The following is a 24804-nucleotide window of genomic DNA, read 5'->3' on the forward strand; positions in this document are numbered from 1 at the left end:
CACCAACAGCGAAGTCAGTGGGGGATGAATGGTTTGCCTGACACCTCATACGACACACCTGGCCCAGAAATGATGGGAACTGTTTACCATCCTCCTTGGTGCCCACAGCAATGGGCGCCCCTCTGTATGGCATTTCTGCTAACCCACAATAATCTGGAGAGTCCTCCTGCTGAGACACATGAACTCTTCCTCACCCAGCAGTAAACCAACCACAGCAGAGGGAGTAGTCAATCAAATGGGTTTTTGTCTGATGTGTGCGCTTGTCACACTTGTGGTTTAGTGAGCTGACCCTTTTTTCAACCCAGGATCTCATGCATGTGTCCTTTGTACACGTTTCACATCAAACATGAAAACAAGAATAACCTCCTTGATGTTGAATGCCCTGCCAAACAGTCAAGTTGCAGTCCAGACAAATATAAAGTGAGGAGTCTGAGGGAGTTTCGTGAAAACAATTATATTCTGACTTATCTGACATTAGCGTATAAATTCTTGAGTTATGGCCAATATGTACGTTGTTTGGTGACAAAAATCGAATCAGTTCCTCCTTGATTCTAAGTGAACATTTGAGGCACATTTGATGTCATGAGTGTGATTAGGGGTGATACCTTGACCTTTGACCACCAAATTCTGATCAGTTCATCCTTGTAATCTTTTCCACCAAAATCGAATCAGTATTTCTAAAAGTCCAAGCGAACATTTATGCTGAATTTTAAGGGATTTCCTAAAGATGTTAATGAAAATACGTCCACGAGACCAAAATGTGTTCTGAGGTCACAGTGACCGTAACATGTGACCTTTGACCACTTAAAATCAGATTTCATCTTTGAGTCCAAGTGAAGCTTTGTTCCAAATATGAAGAAATTCCCTCAAATTGTTCCTGTGATACAAGGACACAGATATACAGACAGACTTTCAAGCCATGTGGCAAAAATAAAGTAACAATGAAACTACTGATGCTGTATTCGATTGCACTTGTCAGCTTTAAGGTAACGTTTCCATTTTTTGGCAGTCGATGCTTCAGAACAATACTACGACCTACATTTTGTCTCGTAGGCAGCTTGATTGAGAAGTGCTGATATAGAGGTGTGTTGTTTTGTGCTGCAGACGGCTATAGTCCTGTTTTCCTTTCATCAACGCTCGCCTATTCGTTGTCTTCAGGTTATTCTAGTCCATTAAAGGCTCAGTCCCAGCAGGTGGTTGATTGAGTTAGCTCATTAGCAAAGTGCTGAGCAGATACAACACACCCCTGACAAACACAGCTCTAATTAACAAGCACTAATGACCCTGATCATGCTGCGCATGTGGAGCGTGCCTGTCTATGTGTCTGCATGTGTGAGGATACATGTGTGTACAAACATGTCAGGACTTGTTTGTCACTGATGTGTCATATACTGTAAGAGATGATCATGTTTGTTTATCCAGAACTTATTCCGCCTGTTCTCTTCTCTTCTCGGTGGGCGGTGGCTAATGTGTGTGCTTTGAGCAGGCGGATATTAATAGGCAGCTCAGCAGCAACAACTGAGAAGATGTATGAGGAAGAAGAAATGGGAACTGCAGCCACCTGCCAGACATAGTTTTTCTGTTTTTGCTCATTTAGTTCGCCCTCTCCTCTTCTCTCTTCTCTTCTGATACTTCCTTTCGCTCTCTTCGTGACCTGACGAGAGGTTATGTAATCCATCATGTCCACTTGGATTAGAGAACAGCCAGAGGTAGAGTAAGGCAGCTGACATTTCAGTCACACAAACATAGAAGTCACACACACGAGGGAAAGCTAAAACAAATACACAGTGGCTTTAGACAAAGGCTGGGAAACAGCAAAGAGAGGGCATGGAAGCTTTGAGTAGCAGGAACAAGTACTAAACTAACATCAAACTAACGTCAAACTAACATCACACAAACGTCAGATATATCATTAGTCCTGAAGCTAAGCAAGACAATCTATCCAATGTGCATATAGACTCAGTGACACTGACGTTAGTCACATAGGTGTTGTCCTTACTGTTTGCTCATCACATGTAGATGAAGACGGCATAAAAGTGCCACAACATCTACTGAATATGCTTAGTAGTCAGTTAACCTTGTCAGAGTGGGCAACCTATTTCCAGCTTGTGAGCAACTAGCGGAGAAGCTGAGGTCTCACACGCTAAGAAGGAGATGGGGGAATCTTTCAAATAGCGCACTTCTAACTTTTAAGTGGGCAATAGTGTGTTGCTCTAACTGTGTATTAGTGTGATACATACATAAGTATTGTTTCTATATACTACATTTCCTGTTTATTTCACTTAAATTTCACTTAAGACTGTTATGACTGTACTTGATTGTAAATGATTTGGATATTTCTCTATATTTCTGTAATTGTATAGGCATTGTTCAAAATGTCTCAATGAAAATGATTGTTTGTTCTGAATAGTGTTTTATATCATTAATATAATTTTATTTTATGTTATTTAAGGGGGGGTTGTTGTTGGCTGGGTGCGTGTGCTTTACCACCACTACTACAACTCCATCCTAGTGGAAACACTGAAGCAATCTATCAAACTGAAAGGTGTTGTGTTGATGTGGCATTCGCTCCAGCTTGCCAAAGAACATGTATCCGCATATACAAATACTTTAGCTGTAGAAGGTTTGCAGTGAAGGTACTGTGCAAAAGATGTCTGAATCATTTGACTGCTGGTAAGCACGCAAGCAAGTTCACAGCGGTCGTACATTGGAATAGTCTATTAACAGTGTGTGCTTGATGAGCACATGACTGATTTACTGTGATAACAGGTGAGCAGCATAGAGCTGCACACGCTGTACTCAGTACACTATGCAATGTAATTACACTGATATGCTGACAACAAGCAGTGAAGACATACTGCTCTATTTGTACACGGTATGTGCAGAGGCTCACTTACTAAAATGCGAAACAGGTACACAAAATACTAGAGGTGAAAAGAGGACAAGTGATTAAATTCCTATTCCAAAAAATCGATTCCTGTACATTAGACAAGATCATTGCCTCTCCTTGCTTAATACAGTAACTCTGCATTGTGCAGTCACATGCAGCTGCTGCCGAATGCTCCGTGAAAGAAAACTACATAAACTTTGCTGAATATAGGATTTAATAATTTCTCCAAGAAGCAAGAGTCACTGGTGTGTTATTTTCAGGTTACGTGCTGAAAACTACACAATGGATTTTCTCGTGTTTTTAGACACACACACACTCGGCTGTGTGTAAGTCCAACATGTCACACACAGGCAGTCATTGTATCAGCCATCAGTTCAACCGAGGACATCTGAAAATCATGCCACAATCAGCCACAGACCTCTCCTCATTTATTACAATTATATACTTAAATGTTTGGGCTAAAATAGATTGCGGCCCCTAAAATTTTAACAATTAGATTACAATCTGTTTGAAAATTACAGTAGCACATACTATTCAGAGAGATATTTATAGGTCAGGATGGCCTTCCAAGCCAATGTTATTATTCAAGGAATGTCATAAATGCATTTGGTTTTATTAGGAGAAATCTGTCAGCTTGGGGAAAACAGAAACACATGGTGTTTTGGGGGAAGGGGTGAACGAAATCTATAAAAGTAAGCAATGTCCCACCTGCTCAAATCCATTCCTCTGAAATTCTTCAAACCCAAATATGTCCAAGATCCCAATTTCCAGGGCAGGATCACTGGAAGAGATAAATTGATATATAAAATATTTAGATTATACAACTTTTGTTAGAGCAGAACTTGATGATGATCATACCTGTGTACAGTGTAGTGTGTTTTTGTGCAGCTAAAGGAGATGTGTCATAACTAGTGTGCTTGGCAAATTTATCACTTTCTGTTGTTGGCATGTAAACAAGGCAAAACACATTCCAGAAGATGTGGCTTGGGATTTCTGACAGTGAGATAAGACCTCCCAACATCAACAAAACCAAGGATCATACGGCCTTCACCTGGGTGTGTGTGTGTTTAAGATCTCAACATAAACCTTGGGTGTGTCCTCCACCTCTGCGCTGTTATTCAGCATTTTCCATTTCAGCGTACACACTTATTTGTGCGTGTCATGTAATGGAAATTATTGCAAACCTCCATCTAAACCTTGTGTCAAGTTACAATATAAGTTTTGACGCTACAGAAGCTCTGACTGAGTTAGTGCTTGTGCGTGATGACAGATAAACTTCATTAGTGGTGTTTGTGATAACAGATATCAACGGTCTGAGTTTCCAAAGAAATAGTTCTTGTGGTTTACAGTGTAAACACCCCTAGCTAGACATAGGCATAAACAAACACACAAGCACCAAGTGCGCACACTCAAGAGTTATACCCAATGTGGTCATCCTGTCCCTGAAGGTCGTGGTTGATACTGTTGACCAGATAGCTGAAGAGGCGTCCATAGATGGCCTTGGCAAGTTGGTCTCTGTACCGTTCTGACATCTCTACAGTGTGGCGCCGAGTGATCACATCACCTGACACAAAGAGGACAAGAACACACAAGTGTTAGCATCTGACAATTTGTAAAGTTTATTTGAAAGGTTTTTGATAATTTCCATTGCAGGTAATTGTTGTTTTCCACTGCATGAAGACACCGATCACCGTTTTCATGCTTGAAAAGACATATTCTTGCTAAAGAATGAATGGCTGATTTTAGCACTTATTTTAACATTTATTTTGTTATCTGCATCTATGTTGGTGAAAGTTTCAGTACAAAGCATCAAAAATATTTCTGAGATCATTTACAAATAAATGAAATATTACTACTTCACTCGTCCACCATAGAGCTGTGTTGTTTCATGTTTATGTTATGTCATAAAACATATATTCACAAACATACACACATAGTTATTGCCAGTAGATGCTGCACTAGTACCACCATCTCAGACCAAAACAAATGTTTCATGGGCCACACTTTTACACCTCTCTACATCCACTCAGAAAGGTGGTGTCTATACAGTGTATGGTTGTTGAAAAACCCGGAACACAGCCTCTAAACACACAACCAGAAGTCCAACTGATTTAATTTACCTTGACATTGACATTGGCTGTGCTCAATGTTGCAGAACACTGAAAACACACCTATAACCTGCCTGCCACTGTGTTGTTGAACTCGAAACACTGTGGCTACACCTTATTTTTTATAATGTCTATAGATTTGAGAAAACACTGCCCCAGTAGTGGGAAAGTGTGTGTGTGTGTGTGTGTGTGTGTGTGTGTATAAAAGTGTTCCCTCCTCACCAAGGTTACGTTTTGGCAGAAAGGCAGCTTATAAAACAGGTGACTGTCTGGTATTTAGCTCATGCTGTTAAGCTGCCAAATACTGTAGTACTCCAAGGGATAGAGAGCAGGAGGAGCTATGATGATGAAGTAAACAAGAAGAGATAATGTGATGCAAGCTCTCCCCCTCCCCTTACCACCTACACACTGGAGATATGGCCCCAGCTGTGATCGGGGCACTGACCTCTTTCTAATAGCTCCAGAAAGGATCCCCGAGTGCAGCACACTCTCAGCGATCATGCATGGTGGCAAGCACGGAGATAGCATTGCTAGCACTGTTAGCGTGTTGTGCTGTTTGTAGCCCACAGACTTTATAAACACAAGATGTAGCTGTGGTGTTTGTGGTTTAACAGCACTGTGGTGGGCAGGTGAACCTGGTGTACTGGTTTAACCTTGAAGAGTCATCTTGACACTTGATGACATGTAAGTTGCTTCACTTTCTTAAAATCCCTCTCAATAGCTTGTTAAGTGTTCATTCTCATCATGTCTTTGCATTGAAAAACACAGGAAGCTGGTGAGGCCGTACCTTTAAAGTATTGAACATCAGATGTGAGGGCGGTGCTGAAGTCATTGGAGGACACCTGCAACAATCCAGCAACTGTGACAGACAAAGAGAGATAATGGCAGAGTAAATGACACTGACATGATGACAAGATGAAACTGAGCATCAGAGACGTGGTGCTGATGGTATCCCAGAACACAATCAGTTCTGTGCAACTCTGACGGTGAAATCAGCTGAGTGCTACGACGGCTCATGCCTGCTTAATCTATCGGCAGAGCTGGAAGCAGTTAGTCATCAATGGATTTCTGAGCAGAGCACATAAACAAGCAGCGGGAGGTGACAACTACCCAGAAACCCTTTGCTGATATCACTAGCCTCAACATCGCATCACCCTGACAACGGCTGGCTCTTTCCCGTTTGGGGCGCTGATGTCATTTGTTTACCGTCTCAAGAAAGGTCAGGGGTCAAAAGGGGCACATGTAGTGGCTGTAGAATTAAAGAGCCAGACAGAGAGAAATCACTGTCCCAATAGTGCGAAAGTGAATCAAAGTGTCCTCACCACCGTGACATTTGGCCAAAAAGGCAGCTTATAAACCAGGTGACTGTCTGGTGTTTAGCTCACGCTGGTTAGCTGCCAAGCAGAACTCCAACGGAGAGAGAGGAGGAGACGCTATGATGATGAGGTAAACAAGAAGAGATAATGTAATGCACCCCTCCTCCTCACCACCTACACTCAGACTGGAAATGTGGCCCCAGTTGTGACCTTGGCACTGACCTCTCTCCAACAGCTGCAGGTCAGAAGGGAAGGCTGTATCAGCTTCTGTCAATGCAGTGAATTGTACGTCCCCAATATGGAGCACAGCGGATAGCAGTGTAAACACTGAATCAACCTCCTAAAAGAGAGAGAAAGAGACACACACAGAGAAACATTTATTTACCATTTAATATTTAATACCAATTTGTACATTATTATCATAAGGGCCACATAAAGATAAAAAATATCTGACGTGTGATGTTAAATTATAAAATCTTTACATGGCCCTAATGCTCCTTCATAACTTTGCACCACATGAGACGGCATAATTCTAATTGTTATTAATGCCACAAATCTAATGAGACCAAACAAGAAAAACAATCTTACTCATTCAATGTCTAAAAAGCATGAACATTAAAATAATTTTACCTCCTCTCAAAAACATATTCAATAACTAGACCATTCCCTGCATTACCCTGAGCTTTTGAGCTTATTTTAAACCAATCCTACATGGAAAATACTCACTTAAGACTAAATGTGTGTTTATCCTCAACTCAAATTAGTCCCCAAATGCACTAGTTAACTATTGCTTTAATGATGTTTTCTAAAAACCTACACTGTTCAACTGTTATCAGACATTTCTTTAAATTAATTAAATCCTATGTTTTTTTAAACCTATTTACATTTTCAGAAGGAATAAATAATAAATGGGTGTGGGACTGAGAGTCATAGACAGGGATGGGATATCGGACCATAGTGATCGACTGACATAAACACATTTTATTATGAATTTTCTTGACAATAACAGAAATAAGGAATAACCAGCTTTATTGTTTCATGTAATACAAAATTCTAAATGTAATGAAATCTAACACTGGCACATCACCCTCTTCCCTCCATTCACGCACTTCCCACTCTCCCTTCCTCTCTGCCCTTGAGTAGAGGACGCTTAATGGAATACCCCATTACCCACTGCTCTGAGAGGGGGATGTTGAGTTTGAGGGTGTGTGCTTTTGTGTGCCTATGGTTGTGTGTGTGCATGTGAGTGTATGTGAATATGTCTGCGTGTGCACTCTCTCAAGGCAGGATATTGGAGCTGATATGTGGGAGATAAACACAAGCATTAGTCTCTGTCTGACACTCTATACAGAGATAGACCCCCCCTTCCTGTTAGGGAGGAGAAGAAGGGGAAAGAGGCAGAGAAAAGGGACGATAGGGAGCACTAATGACGATTGACCTTTGGGTCTGGACTGGGAGTCATCCCCTGATGAGAGCTTAGACAGAGACCAATGGGTGGTCCACCACTTGCACTCCTACTCCCCATCTTCTTCTGCCCCTTGGTCTCTGTCTCTCCCTCTCGCTCTTATCCAGTGGACACTAGTGCCCTCTGATAATAACACCATCTACCACTCTACTCCTCTGTCCCTTGCTTGCCTGCGTGTATTGACTGCTTCTGGATTAAAAGGTGAGATAGTGGTCACTCACTGCTGACAGATGCTGACTGGAAATCTAAGAATAGAACCTGATAATGAGCTGGGAACAACGATGGTATAGGACAGACTGTGCCATCATGGCCCACTACAAGCACGCTATATGCATAAATCAGTGTCCTGACCTCTGCATTTGGTCACACATTTTATATGTTCTTTATATAAATAATTATAACACATGATGAGTCACTTCAGAAACTGAATCCCAAGAAATCCCCCTATCTGTGCCAACTAAGTTTAAACAGATGAAGCCTTTCTTATTTTAAATGCTTCTTGTCTCTGACTTGAAAAGACACACTATAGTGTCCTTTTTGTAGCCCACCATATCCATATCGTTATGCAGGGTTCAATTTCTATGATGGTAAGATTTTGGTCATGGACCATTTTTTTGGGTCATTTGGAAATGGGAAATATTTGACTTTACAAATCGTCAAAAACTTTGGAAATTAAGCTACAAGCTACTAAACAAGTTAATTGTGCAGCAAAATCTATTTCAGAATATCTTATAATAACACTTAAATTATCCCTGCCCTCCATGTTGTTTCAATAAAGATGCTCAACACAAGGTGCATGAGGTGCAAATTGTTACCTGCTTGTTGAAGCCCAGAGCTCGCAGGGCTTGTATGACTGCTGCAAAGCGTTCCCTGCTCTGGGTAGAGGCTTTAGCTACTGGAGGGTTCTCACCTGGAAATCCTCCACTAAGATACCTGAAGTAAAGACAGAAAGCTCAGGCAACATGGACCCATGGAAGAATGTGAGGCCTAGTGAAAAAAATGACAGGTGCACCGGTTTGACAGAAGAGAACTACAACCGTAAGATTTATGATATATTTGTGCACAGTTATTTTTAGTCTCAGTCACACTGCGGAGAGACAAAGAGCATTATTAGTCTGCAGGACCAGATTACGCAAACAGAGCAAAGATATAAAGAGACACAATTGGTTGATATGATGCGATTCTTAAGCTCCAAATCAAACCGATTCAAGTCAGTGGTTATTGCACTGTTGGTGTATATTGGATTCTTGGTACAGTAACAATATAAGCAGAAAAGCACATTCAGAACACAAACAAAAACATGACACAAGGATGTACATTCATAGATGCGTAAATTAGAGGCATTGATTAAAAAGTACATTGCCTGTATGTGTGCGTGCAATGTACTTTTCACAGTCTCCTTGATGCTATCAAATGTGAGGGTATTAAATCAGACTGAACTGTACACTGTGACCTCTGCAGCCTCTACAGTTCATGTGAGAAGGTTTCTGATTCTTTCCAAACACATGATTAAACTAAAGTGCTCCTGATGACAAAATTACCAGTTATAACCACTACACTCATTTCATTGTTGATTTTAAGAACTAGTGATATACATGTGGCACCTGTCAGCAACATACCTATGAGCCAGGACATTGTTGAGGTTAAGTGTGCTCTTCTCCTCAGGCGACAGGCCTTCAGCCATCAGATAGAAGATGTTGAAGTTGTGCTGGTGTGGAGCCGGTTGAACTAGACGAGACTTCTCCAACATGTACGTGTACACACGGGCTTTAACACCAAATAAGACACAGACTTTAATAACGGAAGGTGCAAATACAAATTTTCAACATTGTAAATTACAATTGTCAGGCCTGAACATTACATTTGTGTCCTCTGTTCAACAGCAAGTGCTCTCAGATAAAATTCACAGAGGTAATTTAAGGTCAGCATGGTTTTTAAAAATGGAGCACTGATTAGAAACATAAGCTTTTACTTCCCCCTGCTGGTGACTATTTAGCATTGCATATGATTTGAAAAAAAACCCACAACCTGAACTCTATCTGAGCCTCGGTAACAATATGAATCCGATATGGATTATATTCACAGCCACTGCGCTATTATCATAAAGTAAACTGTGGATTTTCTGTTTGTACAAAACAAAACAAAAGTAATTTTGAGAATTAATTACAATGTTGTGACACCATCAACTTTTCGTTCTTCTTCTGTCTCTCATGTGGTATAAAATTCATTCTAAAATGGCTTCAGGGAAAATCTAGACCTCTTCACTGTTTTGATGGTTAAAATTGCCTTTTCTGATCATCTGCACCTGGACTCTAATATAATGGACTAAAATGACAAAGTGAAGACATGATTTTAGAAATGTACAAATGGAAATAATAATAAAAATAATAATTCAGACCCTTCATTCAGGTAGCAATTACAGCTTTAGGTCTTTTAAGTATTATTCTTCAAGCTTTGAACACCTGGTTTGTGCAGGTTATCCCACTTTCTCACGCACATCCTTACATGCTTCGTCACATTAGATAAGAAGTGTCTGATCCGCCATCTTCAGGTCTCTCCTCACATCTTGATCTAAGTAAATCTGGGATTTGGTTGGGCCACTCAAGGACAGTCAGACTTGTCCCAAAGCCACTCCAGCAGTCTTGGCTTGAGCTTCATGTTGTTGTCATGCTGAATGGGAAACTGTTTCCTCAGTCTCCAGTCGTGGGCACTCTTTGGCCTAATTCATTGCTTTTTTCCAACCAATCCTGTCGTTTGTGCTGCTCAGAATTACCATCGTTGCATGATGCTGCAACCACCATTCTTCACCACAGATGGTCTTATCTGGGTGATGAGCAGTTCAGCCCACAGGGTTACATTTTTGTCTCATCGCACCTGAGAATCTGTTTCCGCTGACTCTCAAAGTCATTTGAATATTATTTGTAAAAAATTCTAAAACATGTTTTCGATTTGTCATGAGGTATTATTGAGTGTAATTTAATTGGCAATTCCATCCATTCATCCATCTAGAACATCTAGCAATAAGTAAAGGAGTCAGAATACTTTCTGATAAGCCACTGTATATGCCTGTCACTAGTTCAGAAATGTAGTTTACCTCTGAGTGGTGTCCTCCTCTTGTCACAGTATTGAATGGTCAACAACTTGATAAAGCGGCTTGAGCTGATGTTCCTCTGGGTTTTTGCATGACCAAAAGCCTCCAGAATACAGCTCACCTGTGTATTTTATCAAACCAAAAGAAAATGTAACAGTGTTTTACAACATATTTTAGAATGACCATATCAATCAATTTATCTTTAGCATCTCTTACAAAGATTTCTAGAGCTGAAGCAAAATGAGTTGTACTCCCATTCCACTTTGTACCACTAGATGTCAATATGCATCCATTAAGTTGGTTCTGTCCCAGGATGATCAGAGAGCGAGCTGACCCAGATATCGAAGACATAACGATGACTTCATCAGAACACAGCACTTGTGTTTCCAGGCTATAAACTGCTTTGTTATCCAACTGACAGACTCAGTGCAGAGTAGGTGAATCATGTGTTAAGCACCACCAATGAATACAAGCCAGTGACAAAAGTGCTGCCCTTCATTACAGATTTTTCTTTTCTTTCGTTCTGTTTTTCAGATTCAGACGGAGGAAGGACACTCAACCCTAACCCCGCTCAAACAGTTTTTATGCTTGTATAAAAATATTTCAATATATTTTTCTCTCCAAACATTTCATGGTTATTATCTATTCTAACAAAATGAATGTAGTTGTACTTGTTGATCTTTGCACTTCACAATCAATTCTCCTTCTACTGGCTGAAAAGAAGTAGAAGGAGAATGACTTCCCATCTAAGAATATCACAGAACAATTTTCTCTGCTGCAAAAGATTCAGTCCCAAAGAGCCAGCATCACAGAGTGAGACATTTATAATGATGCAATCAAATATCAGAATTGGTCTGAGTGCTCAAATGATGTCTATGACAAATGAGCAGCTATTGAGCAGTGAGGAGGAGATCACAAACGATGGCTCATAATGTGCTGTGCTAATCCATAAGTCTATTGTTCCCCCACTACAGCAACAAGAAACAGCAGGGTGCTTTCACACAGCTACAGACACTACTCCACTGAGTGCAATCTGTTTTTTTATGGCAGAGGTAACATGAGGGAAGGAACAATAAGCACAAGGCAGGATATAAGATTCAGTCAGTGCCTCAGTTTGAGGAACATAAAAAAATATTCATGAGTTTCCCAAGGAGGATTCATTGTGTACCGCAGAGCATAGAAACAAAATGAATAAACAATACAATAACATTACTTTCTAGCACTTTGCCTCTTTTGCAGAGTCAAAGTAAAGAAACAAGGGCATGACAGCAATAAAGGATTCAAAAGTCGTCACTCAGGACGCTGTAGTTACATCACATGTTCTTCATCCATATAAGCCTCCAGGAAAACCCAACTCCAGACTGCTTGAAGTGTAAAATAGAAGAGTATCCTAAGCAAGACAGGTCTAGACTTACGTGTTTCATTCTGGGATCCAGTGCAAAGCCTTTGGGGCTGGAGCGAGCTGTCAGGTGTCTCACTATGTGTTTGCATGCCTCTGATTTTCCAGACCCACTTTCACCACTAAAGACACAAAGACATAAAAATGTGGATTCTTTGTCATTTATATTGTAGGCAAATACATTATTGTTTCATACGTTTATGTTTTTTTAATGGTAACATGTCTTAATACTGCAGTGTTTGTACTGCTGAGATGAACAGTTAAGTTGTAACATATTGTATAATATAATATGTAGTAAAAACTGTCTGATATATATATATATATATATAATATATAAAATATTATATATATATATATGGCAATTGTGTGTTCTACTGTGTGTGTCTCAGAAGAATAGGTGTGATGCTTTATTCATGCATCACACCAAGTCTGACATTATGTCTTTAGAGACCCTTTCCACTAAATTTCCAATATGTTTCTCTTTGCAACACAAAAACTAAAGTTTCTCTGTCGACCAGCAATTTTCACACGCTGTTACTGCCACAAATGATCTGACACTGGAGGCATGTTTTTAATTTGGCATAGAGTGGATATTAAACCTGACATAGGGCAACTCTACAGTACACGCTTACCGCCATGCAGAGAGCTGAGACCAGCATAGTAACACCAAGCAGATGGCTTCAGAAGGTCAGAAGCCCTTGCTAATGACCGCACTGTGCTGTGGTGCACTGTTTGTCTGTGTTGCTATAGCTCGTACTAATGGCCCTGCTGAGTGTGAAGTCTACAGGCCTTTTTGCTGTCTTTTCATTTAACAGTTTTTATTAGATTCCAAGGGCATTTTGTGCACTAGCCTCTGGGGATCATGGATGCTGATTGCCTCTTTACATGCAGAAGCGTGCACGTTTTGTGTGTTCTTCAATGTGTGTGTGTGAGGAGACACACAAGCAGAAAGCTTGAATGAAAGAGAAATAAGAAAAGAAGTGATAAGTGCAATTGGGAAAGAATCAAAGAAACAAGAGTGGGTGTACGTGCAAAAGCACTGTTCAATGTCCCTGAATGCCTGTTTGTGATTGTGTGTTTGAGTGAGATGGATAGCCTGTGGCCAGGACACCCAACTCTCTGCCAGATTGGTTACAACTCAGCAGGAATGTCACTGGAGAGCCGGAACGGGATTTAATTCCAATCAGGGAGTTACCTTGGTCCAGCTGAGGACAAAGAGCAAACGTTCATGTCTATGTGAACACTGAACACGGCTCGGTTCAGAGTGTGACCTATTCATCTCTCAGGGAGCGTTTAACAGGTGTGGACAAACCAGGCGGCAAACTGAACTAGTTAACATTTTTGTCTCAGCATCCCAAAGCACAAAGGTCAGTGTTTACATGTGCGGGGAAGGGGGGTGTACCTTAAGATGAAACACTGCGGGCGTCTCTCCTGCAGCATCATGTGATAAGCTCTCTCTGCTGAGGAGAAGATGTGAGGAGGCAAAGAGGAGCACAGACGACCTGTGGAGCTCAGGTACAACTGACTCACCTGAGAGAGAGAAAAAGTGGTAAGACACAGTCGATTAAGACATTGGATTCCAACCGTACAACCATAACACAAACTGAGGGCTGAGTAACAGACGATTAGATTTCAGCCAAACAGTGAAACTATGCTGCGTATAACTTTACAGCCCTGTGTCCAGCTCACTCACAAAGGAGTGGTTCACCACTAATGAATCATCACCATTCAGTGACAAAGATATCTGTTGGGTGTGAACTAGCATAATTTTGAACATGTGTAACAATAAAACAGACACATATGGACATGCAATATAGAGCTGAAGGTTGACCACAGTGTTTTCTTCTTTAGTTTAGTTTGATTTGCTTCTAAAACATTACATGTTAATATTTTATCAAAGTAGGAATAGTACTTGAGCATGTTGCACAATTTTTTGCCTTAAATAAGGTATGAATAAGAGTATGTCAGTGAACCATCAACTGTTAATCATACTGAACTGTGAGATATCTGTGCTGTTAACACCTCTGTCTCTAACCAGGCCAGCAGATGTGTACCACTGCTGTTTGTGGCTTTAGGAAAGTGAAGGAGGATGGGCTGTGGACCACCAGACCAGAGGGGGTGACAGACGGCCAGCGGATCACACATGTTATGACATATGTCCTTCTGGGTCTGGCTCCTCCCTGCTTCTCGTCACAACCTCCCTCTCAGTTGGGTTTAGCTGCCTGGAGTGAATCCAGACACAGGCAGGAATAGGACAGCTAGAGGGGGCTTGGCTTCCATGTGTCATGGCGATACAAGACGTTTCCTCTTCCATGCAACACCTTCTGGACCCAGATGGGCACGCTCCAGACTGGCATTAATGCTGCTATTTCAAACATGACTAATCTGCTATTTAAAATAAAGTGACACATGTGGCTGATAAATATGACCACACTGTACAAAATGATCAATTTGTTTAAAGAACCAGTGCCTCTTAGTCATTAACTGTCTACCCTTGCTGTTGGAAGTGTTGAGTATGATGCTTTTCATCTTCAGTGATCATGTTTTTAAAATGAATTCTTCATAGAGGAGAGGTAGCGTAATAAACTCTATGTGACTCTGAGCACGAGTGTGTGTGTCTAACTAAACTGGATCCTTCTATTTCCTGGCTGATGCAGAGTCAGCCTTATGCTGTGTATCACTGACAGGAAAGCTGCATTATTTATCAACCACAAGGTCCATTTCATCTGTTCACATCCTGCTTATTATACAGCAAACACTCCTTGACAGTATGATTTTGCATGTACAATTCATAACCTCTCCAGTGTAAAGCAGCATAATTTAGAAAGAGATACTTTAACCTGCAAATTCAACATTAGAACAGCTCAGCACTGCATATTATTTAAAGCTGTGTTAAGTAGAGGTAGTTAAAATACATGCTTACCAGTGTAGAATAGATGGGCAGCTCTTTATTTGGGTTGACCAGCAGAAGGATGTGTCCGATGTAAGTCTACAAAAGAGCCCAAAAACACATGAGTCGTCTTAACATCAGGATAAGAAGTTTATCCAACATCATAAAACATTTATCTTTTGGATGTGAGCTATTTGGAATGTATCAACTGTAATTTAAATGCAACTTGGAGGTTGGCCTTCGTCAACACTGACTTAAAACAGAAGTACTGTCCCACTCTTTCCTTAACATCGATATTGGTGGTGGTGACTATCTCTGTTGTCATCAGAATGGTACACAAAGGTGATAACTCAGTGATGACCTTTTACCTAGACAAACAACAGACCTGCCCTCCCACACAAACCCACAGGCATTTTAGATAAAAATAGCCTAACTCGCAATTTCTGACCCTTTCCATTAAACTGCTAACACTGTTTCTTACAAAGAGTCCTGGGGGCTATTTGAAAGCTAACAATGTCCCCTGGGAAAGTGCAGGCGTTGCTAACATTCTGTAACATGCTGCTCTGTCCTTAGGCCCTGGCTCAAGGTTAATGAACTCCCTCTGCTTGCAGACAGAGACAGAAATACTCAGACTATTTTGTTTTTAACCGGGTAAACTTGGGTAACATGCAGAGCCACTTTTTCCCTGACCAACTCTTTCATTTAATCTCATGACATGCTTGTCAGTAATCCAGCCTTCATCACTGTCTTTTCTCATATCCTTCCCCAGTTTCTTACTGCTCTCCTCAGGGGTTTCGTGGTGCACTGGTCCTTCTACCCTGGCAGAAGGCAGCAGATCACTCATCAAAGCCACATCCCTGACCACCCTGCTGGGAACATATGGAGCGTTCACTGCCTTTGTCAACTCACTGTTTCTATCCTTCACCATAAGTTTTCCTCTAGAACTGTACTGTACATGAGATATGGAAACAAGAAAGATAAGGAGGGATAATATGCAGAGACTTGAAGTCAGGCCACCATCAGTTAACCTGGCTGTGTTTACTTTTATCTTTGACATAAACAGAATGGAGTGTTATGCATTACTTTGTCCTGTCCACTTGCAGGACCAAGGGATTATACATAGTCAGATCAGGTGTCCACCTATAAACCCATTGCAGCTGCACCCATTACAACTCTTCTTTCTTTTCACCACTTCTTCTAAATGGATATAACTCAATATAAATAAATAAAACTGTGCTGAACTCTGGTTATTTCTCTTTTTTTCATGCACCACTCTTCCTTCTTTTAATGTCCTTCCTTTGTTTGTGTCCCCTGCTGTGGCTAACCCGTATGTCTGTCGCCCATCTGGGTTTCTGTAATAAGAGTCTATTACTGCCTGTTCACAAAGGAAAGAGCTCACCGGATAGCTCCATATTGATCTGGTTCCAGTCTCTATGGAGTCTCAGTCCCAGTGGAAAATTATGGGCCAGACTACAGTTTTAAAGGGAAGCAGAAAATGCCAGCAATATAAAAAGGGCCAATCGTTTTAGCTGAAGGTATGTTACTCCTGAATATCAGTATTGATTTATCTTTAAAATTTAAATGATTTTGCAATTGCCACCAGTCTAAGTATGAGCTTCTATTTGTAAGTGTGTATGAATGTGAGTGCATGCATCTGCTCATGAATACAACCTGATGTGCAGACTAGGGATGGGAATAAAATCTTGGTATCAGTAGAATCTGATTTATATGAAAATATTACTCAAAAGGCTCTATGGCTTTATCATTTGAACATTTATCACCTGAACTGTTTCTCAGACACTTGCTCCTTTCTTCACTGCTGCCACTGGCCGACTCTTGTCATGGCTATTGCCAACTTTCACATGAATTGCATTTGTGTCTACATTATCACGGAGACAGAAGAACTACAACTTACACTGAAATGTGACGAATCAAAGGTTTTTCATTCCATTTTTCCAGAGAAATGGACAATTAGACACAATGGAAAAAAATCTCATGCTGCCTGCTGGCTGCAAAATCTTTCATCGTTAATCTTGTGCATTCTTAAATTGCTCAGCTATTAAATGTGTAAGATGTTAAAAAAAAAAGAGTACAGGAGAGAAGGACTGTAGGGTCTTACATAAATTTGATCATTGCCAAAGCGCTTCTGCATCTCATAGAGTAGGCTGCTGTCAGTCAGCTCACTGAGGGACGCCAAGTCATCATTAGGTGCCGGAGGCATCAGCTTGACCTGAAGAAAATGGAATGTAAACATCAAAATGAACCAATGCCATGATAAATTGACAAAAACAACCATTTAACAACACAAATTTAACAAAATATGAAATTTCTTTTTGCTTGTATAACCAACCTGGATGCTTTGGCTTATTAGTGTTGTTGTTATCTAACTGTTTATTGGGATGCAGGAGCTGAACAAAAATAGGTACCTGTTCCAGTTTGCTGGCTCCAGAGCTAAAGGGGCCATCTAGGCAATTATCCTGGGACTGCTGTCCGCACAGTGTTCCACCTGCCTCTCTGAACATGGCACATTTCTCAAACAGACTGTCCCGCTTAGAGATAGAGAGACCCAAGGGGTTCCTATATATGAGGTGGAGAATCAAGGATTTGGAAAAAACAGCAGGTGGAAGGACAGGAAGCAGGTTTTGGGGCAAAGTTGTGAATGAGAGAAAAAGGGAAAAAACATTATTTACAATCTGTGTCGTAACCGTAAAACATCACTTATGCCTATGAAACTGTTAACCCACAAGTTCTTAACAGGCGTGGTGAGGTCATGTGATCCGCCATCATAGCGTTGGTCTGTGGGGGGTAGAGGAGCAGAGGGGTCCTTCAGTCTCTGCAGCCAGCTCTCCTCTGCCTTTAGAAGCATGTCAGCTATAAGCTCTGATGCAGCAATGTCTGGAGATGGGAAAACACAGCTCATCATTCCATTATTTTAATTTGAAATAAACACAAGACCTGTATAATATAGAATGTGATTATATTGTTAAAACAAGAGCATTAAACTCTGCTGTGAAACAACCAGGAACATGTTTCTTTTCTGTTGTCATCGGTCAACATTCTTTCACAATCCGTGTGGATGAGCCAGTGCTGGTGCAATAAGTGAATTCCACTGTTGATCAATCCATCTGTGCTTAAGAGGAAGGGGGGTAAAGAGCCTCCCTGTCTGTAATGAGGTCTAACAGGACACCAGGGAGGGGGATGGCTTCATCCTGTCTTTTTATTTCCTGGTGACTGACAACCCCCCAGACCCCCATCTCTTGCCTTGTCTTTCTCTCGCCATGCGGCTGCTGAGAGAGGGGTGTGTGGCTCCATGTGGAAAGGGGGGTGTTGTGAGTCTCTGGGGGCTTGTCTTGCATCTTTTCTAAGCCTTCATGCTGGATGGGACTATTGATTAAGCTGGAGTGAGGCAGTCGGAGAAGTGTGATGAAGACATTGGAGGAGCTGGTGGGAGGCAGCTATGATAGTATAGACAGATTGCTCTCTATGACACATCTCATCACTAACACACATTTACAATGACAACCTACAGCGGCCTGGTTTTGTTAGGGCTTGATACAAGGGGGATCTCTACCCTGCTAGGTCCATGTATTAAAAGGAGGGCAATCAGGAAAAAAATGATCAAGATCATTAGACCATGGCACAACAGTTTTTACTCCTACAATATTGTAATTACATTAAATAAAAGTATGTTACCCTATCACACCGCCAGAGAGAATGAGGACTGCACCGAGAAGCTGAGGGCAGATTGTTCTTTTTAGAAAACTTACATATAGAGATTCCAACTCACACTTAAAGGTCCCCTGTGTACTGCAGTGTTTATCTTTAAAATGCATCCTTGGGGCTGCAGCAGAATCATTCTTTTTCAAGTCCACTCACAGTCTCCAATTCGAAATTTTAGTTAAAACTAAACACTAAACTCTTACAGCGGAAAAGCCGACATGTTGACTCTCTGATTTTATCTGTAGAGCCATTTTCAGACACGAACTCTGGAACATGTCTAGAAAATTGGGTCTGGAAATTTTCTAGAGTTCCCCTTTCACATATAAGGACCAACAGGAAATTATCCGAGTCAGACGTGTTCACAACAACAGGAAAGCGTCTGGAACAATGTTGGGAGCAACTAACTCGTCCATTTATGTTCGAAAATTCCAGAAAAATATTTGGACTTCAGCTCATGTTTTAAAGCTTAGGACTCACATTTTAATCACACCAGATTCCTTCAGAGTGATTAAAATATGTGTGGAAATCTTGCCATTTTCCCTTTTTCTTTACAGTTTACAGAGGGAGAAAAAACACCCTGAGCTATAAAGACATTATCACTGCAGAAGTGGACATCGTTTTCCAGATGACAGATATACTTTGCTATTTGGATATCATTATTTATTCATGTCTTTCCTGATATCTGTTGTCTACCAGTCAAAACAGGAACCTCTTAATCAGACACGCATCTCCCACCAAAACGAATTGGTGCAAACTATCTTAATTTAGACCTCCCCTGATTTTATGCTTTCATTATTAAAGGAAATACACTACACAATACGATGTGCTACCTTTAGCCCACTAGCAAATAAATCACACCAGCCCCACATTTAGTAACTGCACGTGTGTACAGACAAGAGTAAGGGGTTAATGTTTCCTTTCATTAAGAAATGAGTTTTCTCTTGGAGTTAAAACCAGATGTGCACAGATAGGCTCATCAGAGACTGATCATGAGGGAGTTTATTCATTGTGTGCACTGTGCATATGTGTGTGTGTGGGTATGAGCTTATGTTTTATATCATCAAAGTGATAATTAATTTATTTGGAAATGCATTTGCAAAGGCTCAGCTCAAGTCAAAATCCATTTTTCTGCATCTTTGCTTCATTACCTCTCTCATTTCGGCTGCAATATTTGTATGTATATGTGCATGTGCATATTTGTGTGAATGTGTAAATGTATTACCTGAGGGCTTGTCTTGGTTGCAGTTCAACAGAGTCGGGTTCACCCCATGTCTCAGGAGCTGGCTAACGATGCTTGTCTGTAAGAGTTGGAAGAACACCCACATCCATTTTTTTCAGATCCGAGAAAACAAACATTTCCAGGGCACTATTAACCAAAAACTGAAAACAGTTAACTGCAGAATTTTTTTTTTTTTTTGAATATCTTTTTAAGGTCAGAGGAGTTTAGATGGTTAAACCTGTATTTGTTGCTACAGTGCAGATGTAGATATATTGGTGTAAGACAGACTGTCAACCTGACATAGAATCCCACACTAAGCAGAGGACATATACAGTGTATGACAGACATGACAGGTCTATACAAGTGTTGCCCCAGACTAAGGAGATCCTTTAATAATGGGCCCATCTTCCATCGAACATCACAGTGGAAGACCCCTGTAGTCATCCAGCCTCATTTCTGCACACAGTGACATGTGATGGCTGTCACCCCTGTCTTCTATTGTTCACACAGGCTACATTCTGACTTCTGCTCTAATCTGCTTCTAACCCCTAACCCTACCTATATTGACTTTAGTTATATTGCCATTGATAAAAATTATATTGCGATAATAATTGATACTGTTTTATTCCCCAGAACTATGTCCCAGTTCAAACAGTTCAAGAAGTAGCAGAGCTTCCTTGTACCACAGCAGAGCTTGACGCACATTCAGCAGACTGGCTGACCCATGCCGACAGCTGTTTACTCTTGAGTCTACAGCATCTCTACTGCCCACAAACCCTGTCAGCTGCACTCACACCCTATAAATACTGACAACACGTCAGTAGCACCACAAGATCTGAACTCTTCAATGAGTCAAAGTTTACCAGGGTACCAAGAAAAGGTCATCACAACACAGGGATCACTGGGGTCAAAGTGACCTTACCTGACCAAAGTAACCGAAGCTTATTAGGTCTGTTTTGGTAAGGAACTGAATTTTCTTCTACAATATTTGTCAGATGTGAAAATTAATCCTGGGATTAACATTAAAATGCTTTAGAATATGTTATAATAATCTTGTGGTTGCTTTATTGCCACAGCTTCCATGTGTACCTTCACTCTTTAAAAGACTGAATTAATCTGATCCCTGAAGTGCTTTATTTGAACACCCGGTCATTTCTGTTTGAAAATCCAACACAGGACTATTTAAAAACTCTCTCCTCAGGAGACCACATCTTGAAAACCGCTAACTCAAACAAGGGAAGCCAAGAGCCGGGGTCTAACTTATCTCGAGACCAAGCAGGGAAGCTTAATTAGCTGCAGTAATAGGGTCATACATCTTCTTAAAGGGTCAGTGTACATGTGCCATGCTGCAGAAGGGGGTTTAACATAGCCGCTAGTGTGCCAGTAGCCAGACAACAGTTTGCTTCTGCCTCATAGCAGCAAAAACATTTTAATTGGTGGTGCCAGTGATTTACTTGGCTAAATACATGTACATATCTCGAACCCCTAATATCCTGTGTAAGTGACGTGTCATTGTCAGAATGTTTATATGGGAAGGGTGGCAAGAGGTGAGTGTTACGAGGACTCATGGAGTAGTTGATATGCAGGAGGCAAAGCACTGGCACCAGTAAAGAGTCGATGGCTGTGGTGATTTAGCACTGCAAGGGAAACTTAATCGATTCTACAATCCTCTAAACTGCCACTCTTAAGTCAGATGCACTTACATATTATAGACACTCACACACAACAACAGACGCACACACAGTCAGTCACACACATATATAGAGAGATTGCATAGGTACAACATCTGAAAAGCAAGCAAGGAGCCATGAGGAAGTTATTAAGCGGAGTGCTGTCTATAGGATTTGTTATACTGATCAACTTCTAACTGGATGAAGTGATTGTGTGTAAAAAAAAAAAGGAAAGAAAACAAATTTGTATGAATGAAACAGAGAAAGGCTGTGACAGGTAACAGAAGGGAAGAAATCATTTTTAAAATGTGAACCAAAGGAGTCGAGTGTCTCTAAATACCAAATAAATAAATTCCTTCTCTCTGCAGCCAAGCACACAGCCCAGAAATGTAATTAAATATCCAGTTGGGTCAGCAAGATCTGAACGTGATCACTTCCCTTCCCTCATAGTTGGACCTCTTCCAAACCACCAGCTCCCATCGCTCCAACAACTCACCTCCCCCCCATCTGGAAATCAATCTCCTTCCCTCTAAGAGAGACCATTAAATTGCTCATCTAAAATGTTGTAACAAATGAATATGCAGTGCTGGTGTGTGCCAACAGTTTGACTATTTCAGATCAATAGGTCCAAAAAGAGCAGTTTATCAGAGTGTGTGCAGGATATCTGGAGGCAAGTTGCTCTGAGGAGCAATCCATCAATAATTTTCTCATTATTTAATTAATGACTGCAATCACATTGGATCAATACAGCTAGATTAGTTGAAATGAGGGGACTATGCTTCATTAATGCCAAACACATTCTGAGCTGTGATGTACCTGTCCATATTTAGCAGCCAGGTGAAGAGGGGTCCAAAAGTTGTCGTCAGCAGGATGAGGGTCTGCTCTACTCCCCAGCAGCACAGACACCACCTCTCTGTAACCACTGGCACATGCTATGTGGAGCTGCAGAGAGAGAGAGATCAAATTTGGAAGGAAATGTAAGCAGACACCCATCCTTAATTGGTGATATATGCATATGTTGCATCTGGCCATAAAGAGTTAAAAAATAGAACAAACAGAAGACAGAAGGCGACAGAGACAAACAAGGTCAACTGAGGAATACATGAGACCTTACTCACCAGAGTGACCCCGTCATCGTTAGGCTGGCTGAGGCTAACGCCTGTGGCTACAAGCTGTCTAACATCAGACAGCATGGTGCTGGGTCTCTGTGTCTTCATGGCATGCATAGAGGACATATCCACACCTATGAAAGACAAACAGTTTGCATGCTAATGCTTCAATATGCTATTAGATGTTACACATAAAACAAAAGTTGGACAGTTTGCAAATAGACACAAATTTAGACAATACCGTGAAAGCTCACTAATTAACTATTCATTTAATCTGTCCTAAATATAACAAGTGGCTCTTTAATGGGCCAAAGTGTCTCTTGGCTTGGGGCAAAGAAACAGCAAAAAGAAAGCAAAAACATTCCCAAATTGTTCACCCCCCTTTAAACAATTCTGAGGACTGACTAGTGAAATGACTTTTACAAGAATAAGTTACATTGAAGAACAAGGATTCCTCCGATTCAACAGAAGTAGTGCAGTGTCAGTACAGCAGAAACTGATGTTGAACAGGAAACCCTGTCATGCAAATACCAAGGCCAGGCCCATGAGGTGCGAGGCCATGGATCTGATGACACTTGAATAAAAATCAGAAGGTCATCCTAAACTCAAACAGAGCCCCAACCTGTAAAGGCCACTGTAGCTTGTCTTGGGGGCCGACATATTTTAAACAGGGCATCTCAATCCAGAGCTATGCACTGCCCCATAGTCACATTAATACTGTGGAATTGATTATCAATCAATCCATATTTAAAGCTCTTGGCCATTAACTAATGAGACTTTTCCAAATATAGTGGTTGTATCAACTAATCAATAAGTTTATCTTTGTAAACACAAGTGCCTCAAGGTTTGCACGTATTCGATACATGAGAATAGTTATTCTCTTAAGTACCAATACATGTAAGAATCCAGTATTACATGAAACACAAGCAAAGTAGCAAGAGCACTGAGAGGGAAAAACAATTTCTCTTTCACCTCCTCTATCCCTGATGTAGAGACACATGGACAGCATGTCTTTCCCACAACCACACAAATTTGATGGGGATAGAGAGCATGCAACCAAGTTGCTATAGCAACAGAGCCTGTGTGAGTAAGAGTGTGCTTCATGGTGACAGAGCCCAGCGCACTGGAGGTGTGGTATCAAGAAAGCTGAAGGTAGGTAGGAGGATAGATATCACGACAAGGACTGGCTCACTGAAGCAGAGAAAAGTCTTAAAAAAAAATATTAGGTTAGCATTAGAGAGTGTGTTTAGAGGTATGTGTGTGTGTGTGTGTGTGTGTGTGTGTGTGTGTGTGTGTGTTGGGTGGTCTAATCTTTGATGAGTGAGCCGTCTGTAGTCCAATGCTCGTATTTGTCATGTGATCCTGTGAAGCCGCATGTGTGGCCAATGACAGATGGATGAGGGAAGACCCTCCATCATTGTCTATATCTGTTTCTGTCTTGCTTTGTCAGCATGATTCCAGTTTCCTCCTTTCTGCTTGTCTCTCTATATTTCTCCGACACATTTCCCAGCTCTCCCTCTGTCATTCTATGTCTGTGCCTCTAACACTTTTGTCTCTGTGTGTCTCTAACTCTCCTCTGCCTTTAACTCTGTTATTTGCAGCTCCCACACTGACCTTCTCCCTTCTCTGTGGGAGGCAAGTGCCCTGTTTGCAATCCACCATCATTAGGTTTGTGGGTGTACTTCACTTTTACATGTACACACGAAACACCTTCATTATAACTGCAGAAATCACATTTTCAGTACTTGTTAAGCGTAGGCAATAAAAAAGATTTACTTTTTCTCATTACATTGATTTCTCTCTCTTTGATAGGGGCAAAATAACATTCAAAAGAGCACAAGAATGTCAATGTACCACAAATGAGTACTTAATAGTACTCCATTTTCCACTGCACTCCAACGGCATAGTAACATTGAGTTCATAAAGT

The 24804-nt window shown here is 41.0% G+C and overlaps 1 protein-coding gene across 5 annotated transcripts in view; it reads right to left on the reverse strand.

The window, feature by feature from the left end:
• myo16 (myosin XVI) overlaps positions 1 to 24804 on the reverse strand; it is a 93855-nt gene that overhangs the window by 30962 nt on the left and 38089 nt on the right. For all 5 annotated transcript variants that reach the window (XR_011244331.1, XM_069533054.1, XM_069533056.1 and 2 more), the window contains exons 6-21: positions 22887 to 23011; positions 22585 to 22710; positions 20102 to 20177; positions 17904 to 18054; positions 17586 to 17736; positions 17279 to 17389; positions 15193 to 15258; positions 13672 to 13799; positions 12286 to 12391; positions 10874 to 10991; positions 9399 to 9546; positions 8595 to 8712; positions 6537 to 6654; positions 5786 to 5857; positions 4313 to 4454; positions 3599 to 3671 (exon numbers count right to left, since the gene is read on the reverse strand). Coding sequence is in view for 4 of the 5 variants with exons in the window: in XM_069533054.1 (XP_069389155.1) it covers positions 3599 to 3671; positions 4313 to 4454; positions 5786 to 5857; positions 6537 to 6654; positions 8595 to 8712; positions 9399 to 9546; positions 10874 to 10991; positions 12286 to 12391; positions 13672 to 13799; positions 15193 to 15258; positions 17279 to 17389; positions 17586 to 17736; positions 17904 to 18054; positions 20102 to 20177; positions 22585 to 22710; positions 22887 to 23011 (1829 nt within the window). In the remaining variant the exon portion in view is untranslated. The remainder of the gene's footprint in view (positions 1 to 3598; positions 3672 to 4312; positions 4455 to 5785; positions 5858 to 6536; positions 6655 to 8594; positions 8713 to 9398; positions 9547 to 10873; positions 10992 to 12285; positions 12392 to 13671; positions 13800 to 15192; positions 15259 to 17278; positions 17390 to 17585; positions 17737 to 17903; positions 18055 to 20101; positions 20178 to 22584; positions 22711 to 22886; positions 23012 to 24804) is intronic.

This window comes from Paralichthys olivaceus, chromosome 10 (assembly GCF_024713975.1).
Source record: "Paralichthys olivaceus isolate ysfri-2021 chromosome 10, ASM2471397v2, whole genome shotgun sequence".
NCBI lineage: Eukaryota > Metazoa > Chordata > Actinopteri > Pleuronectiformes > Paralichthyidae > Paralichthys > Paralichthys olivaceus.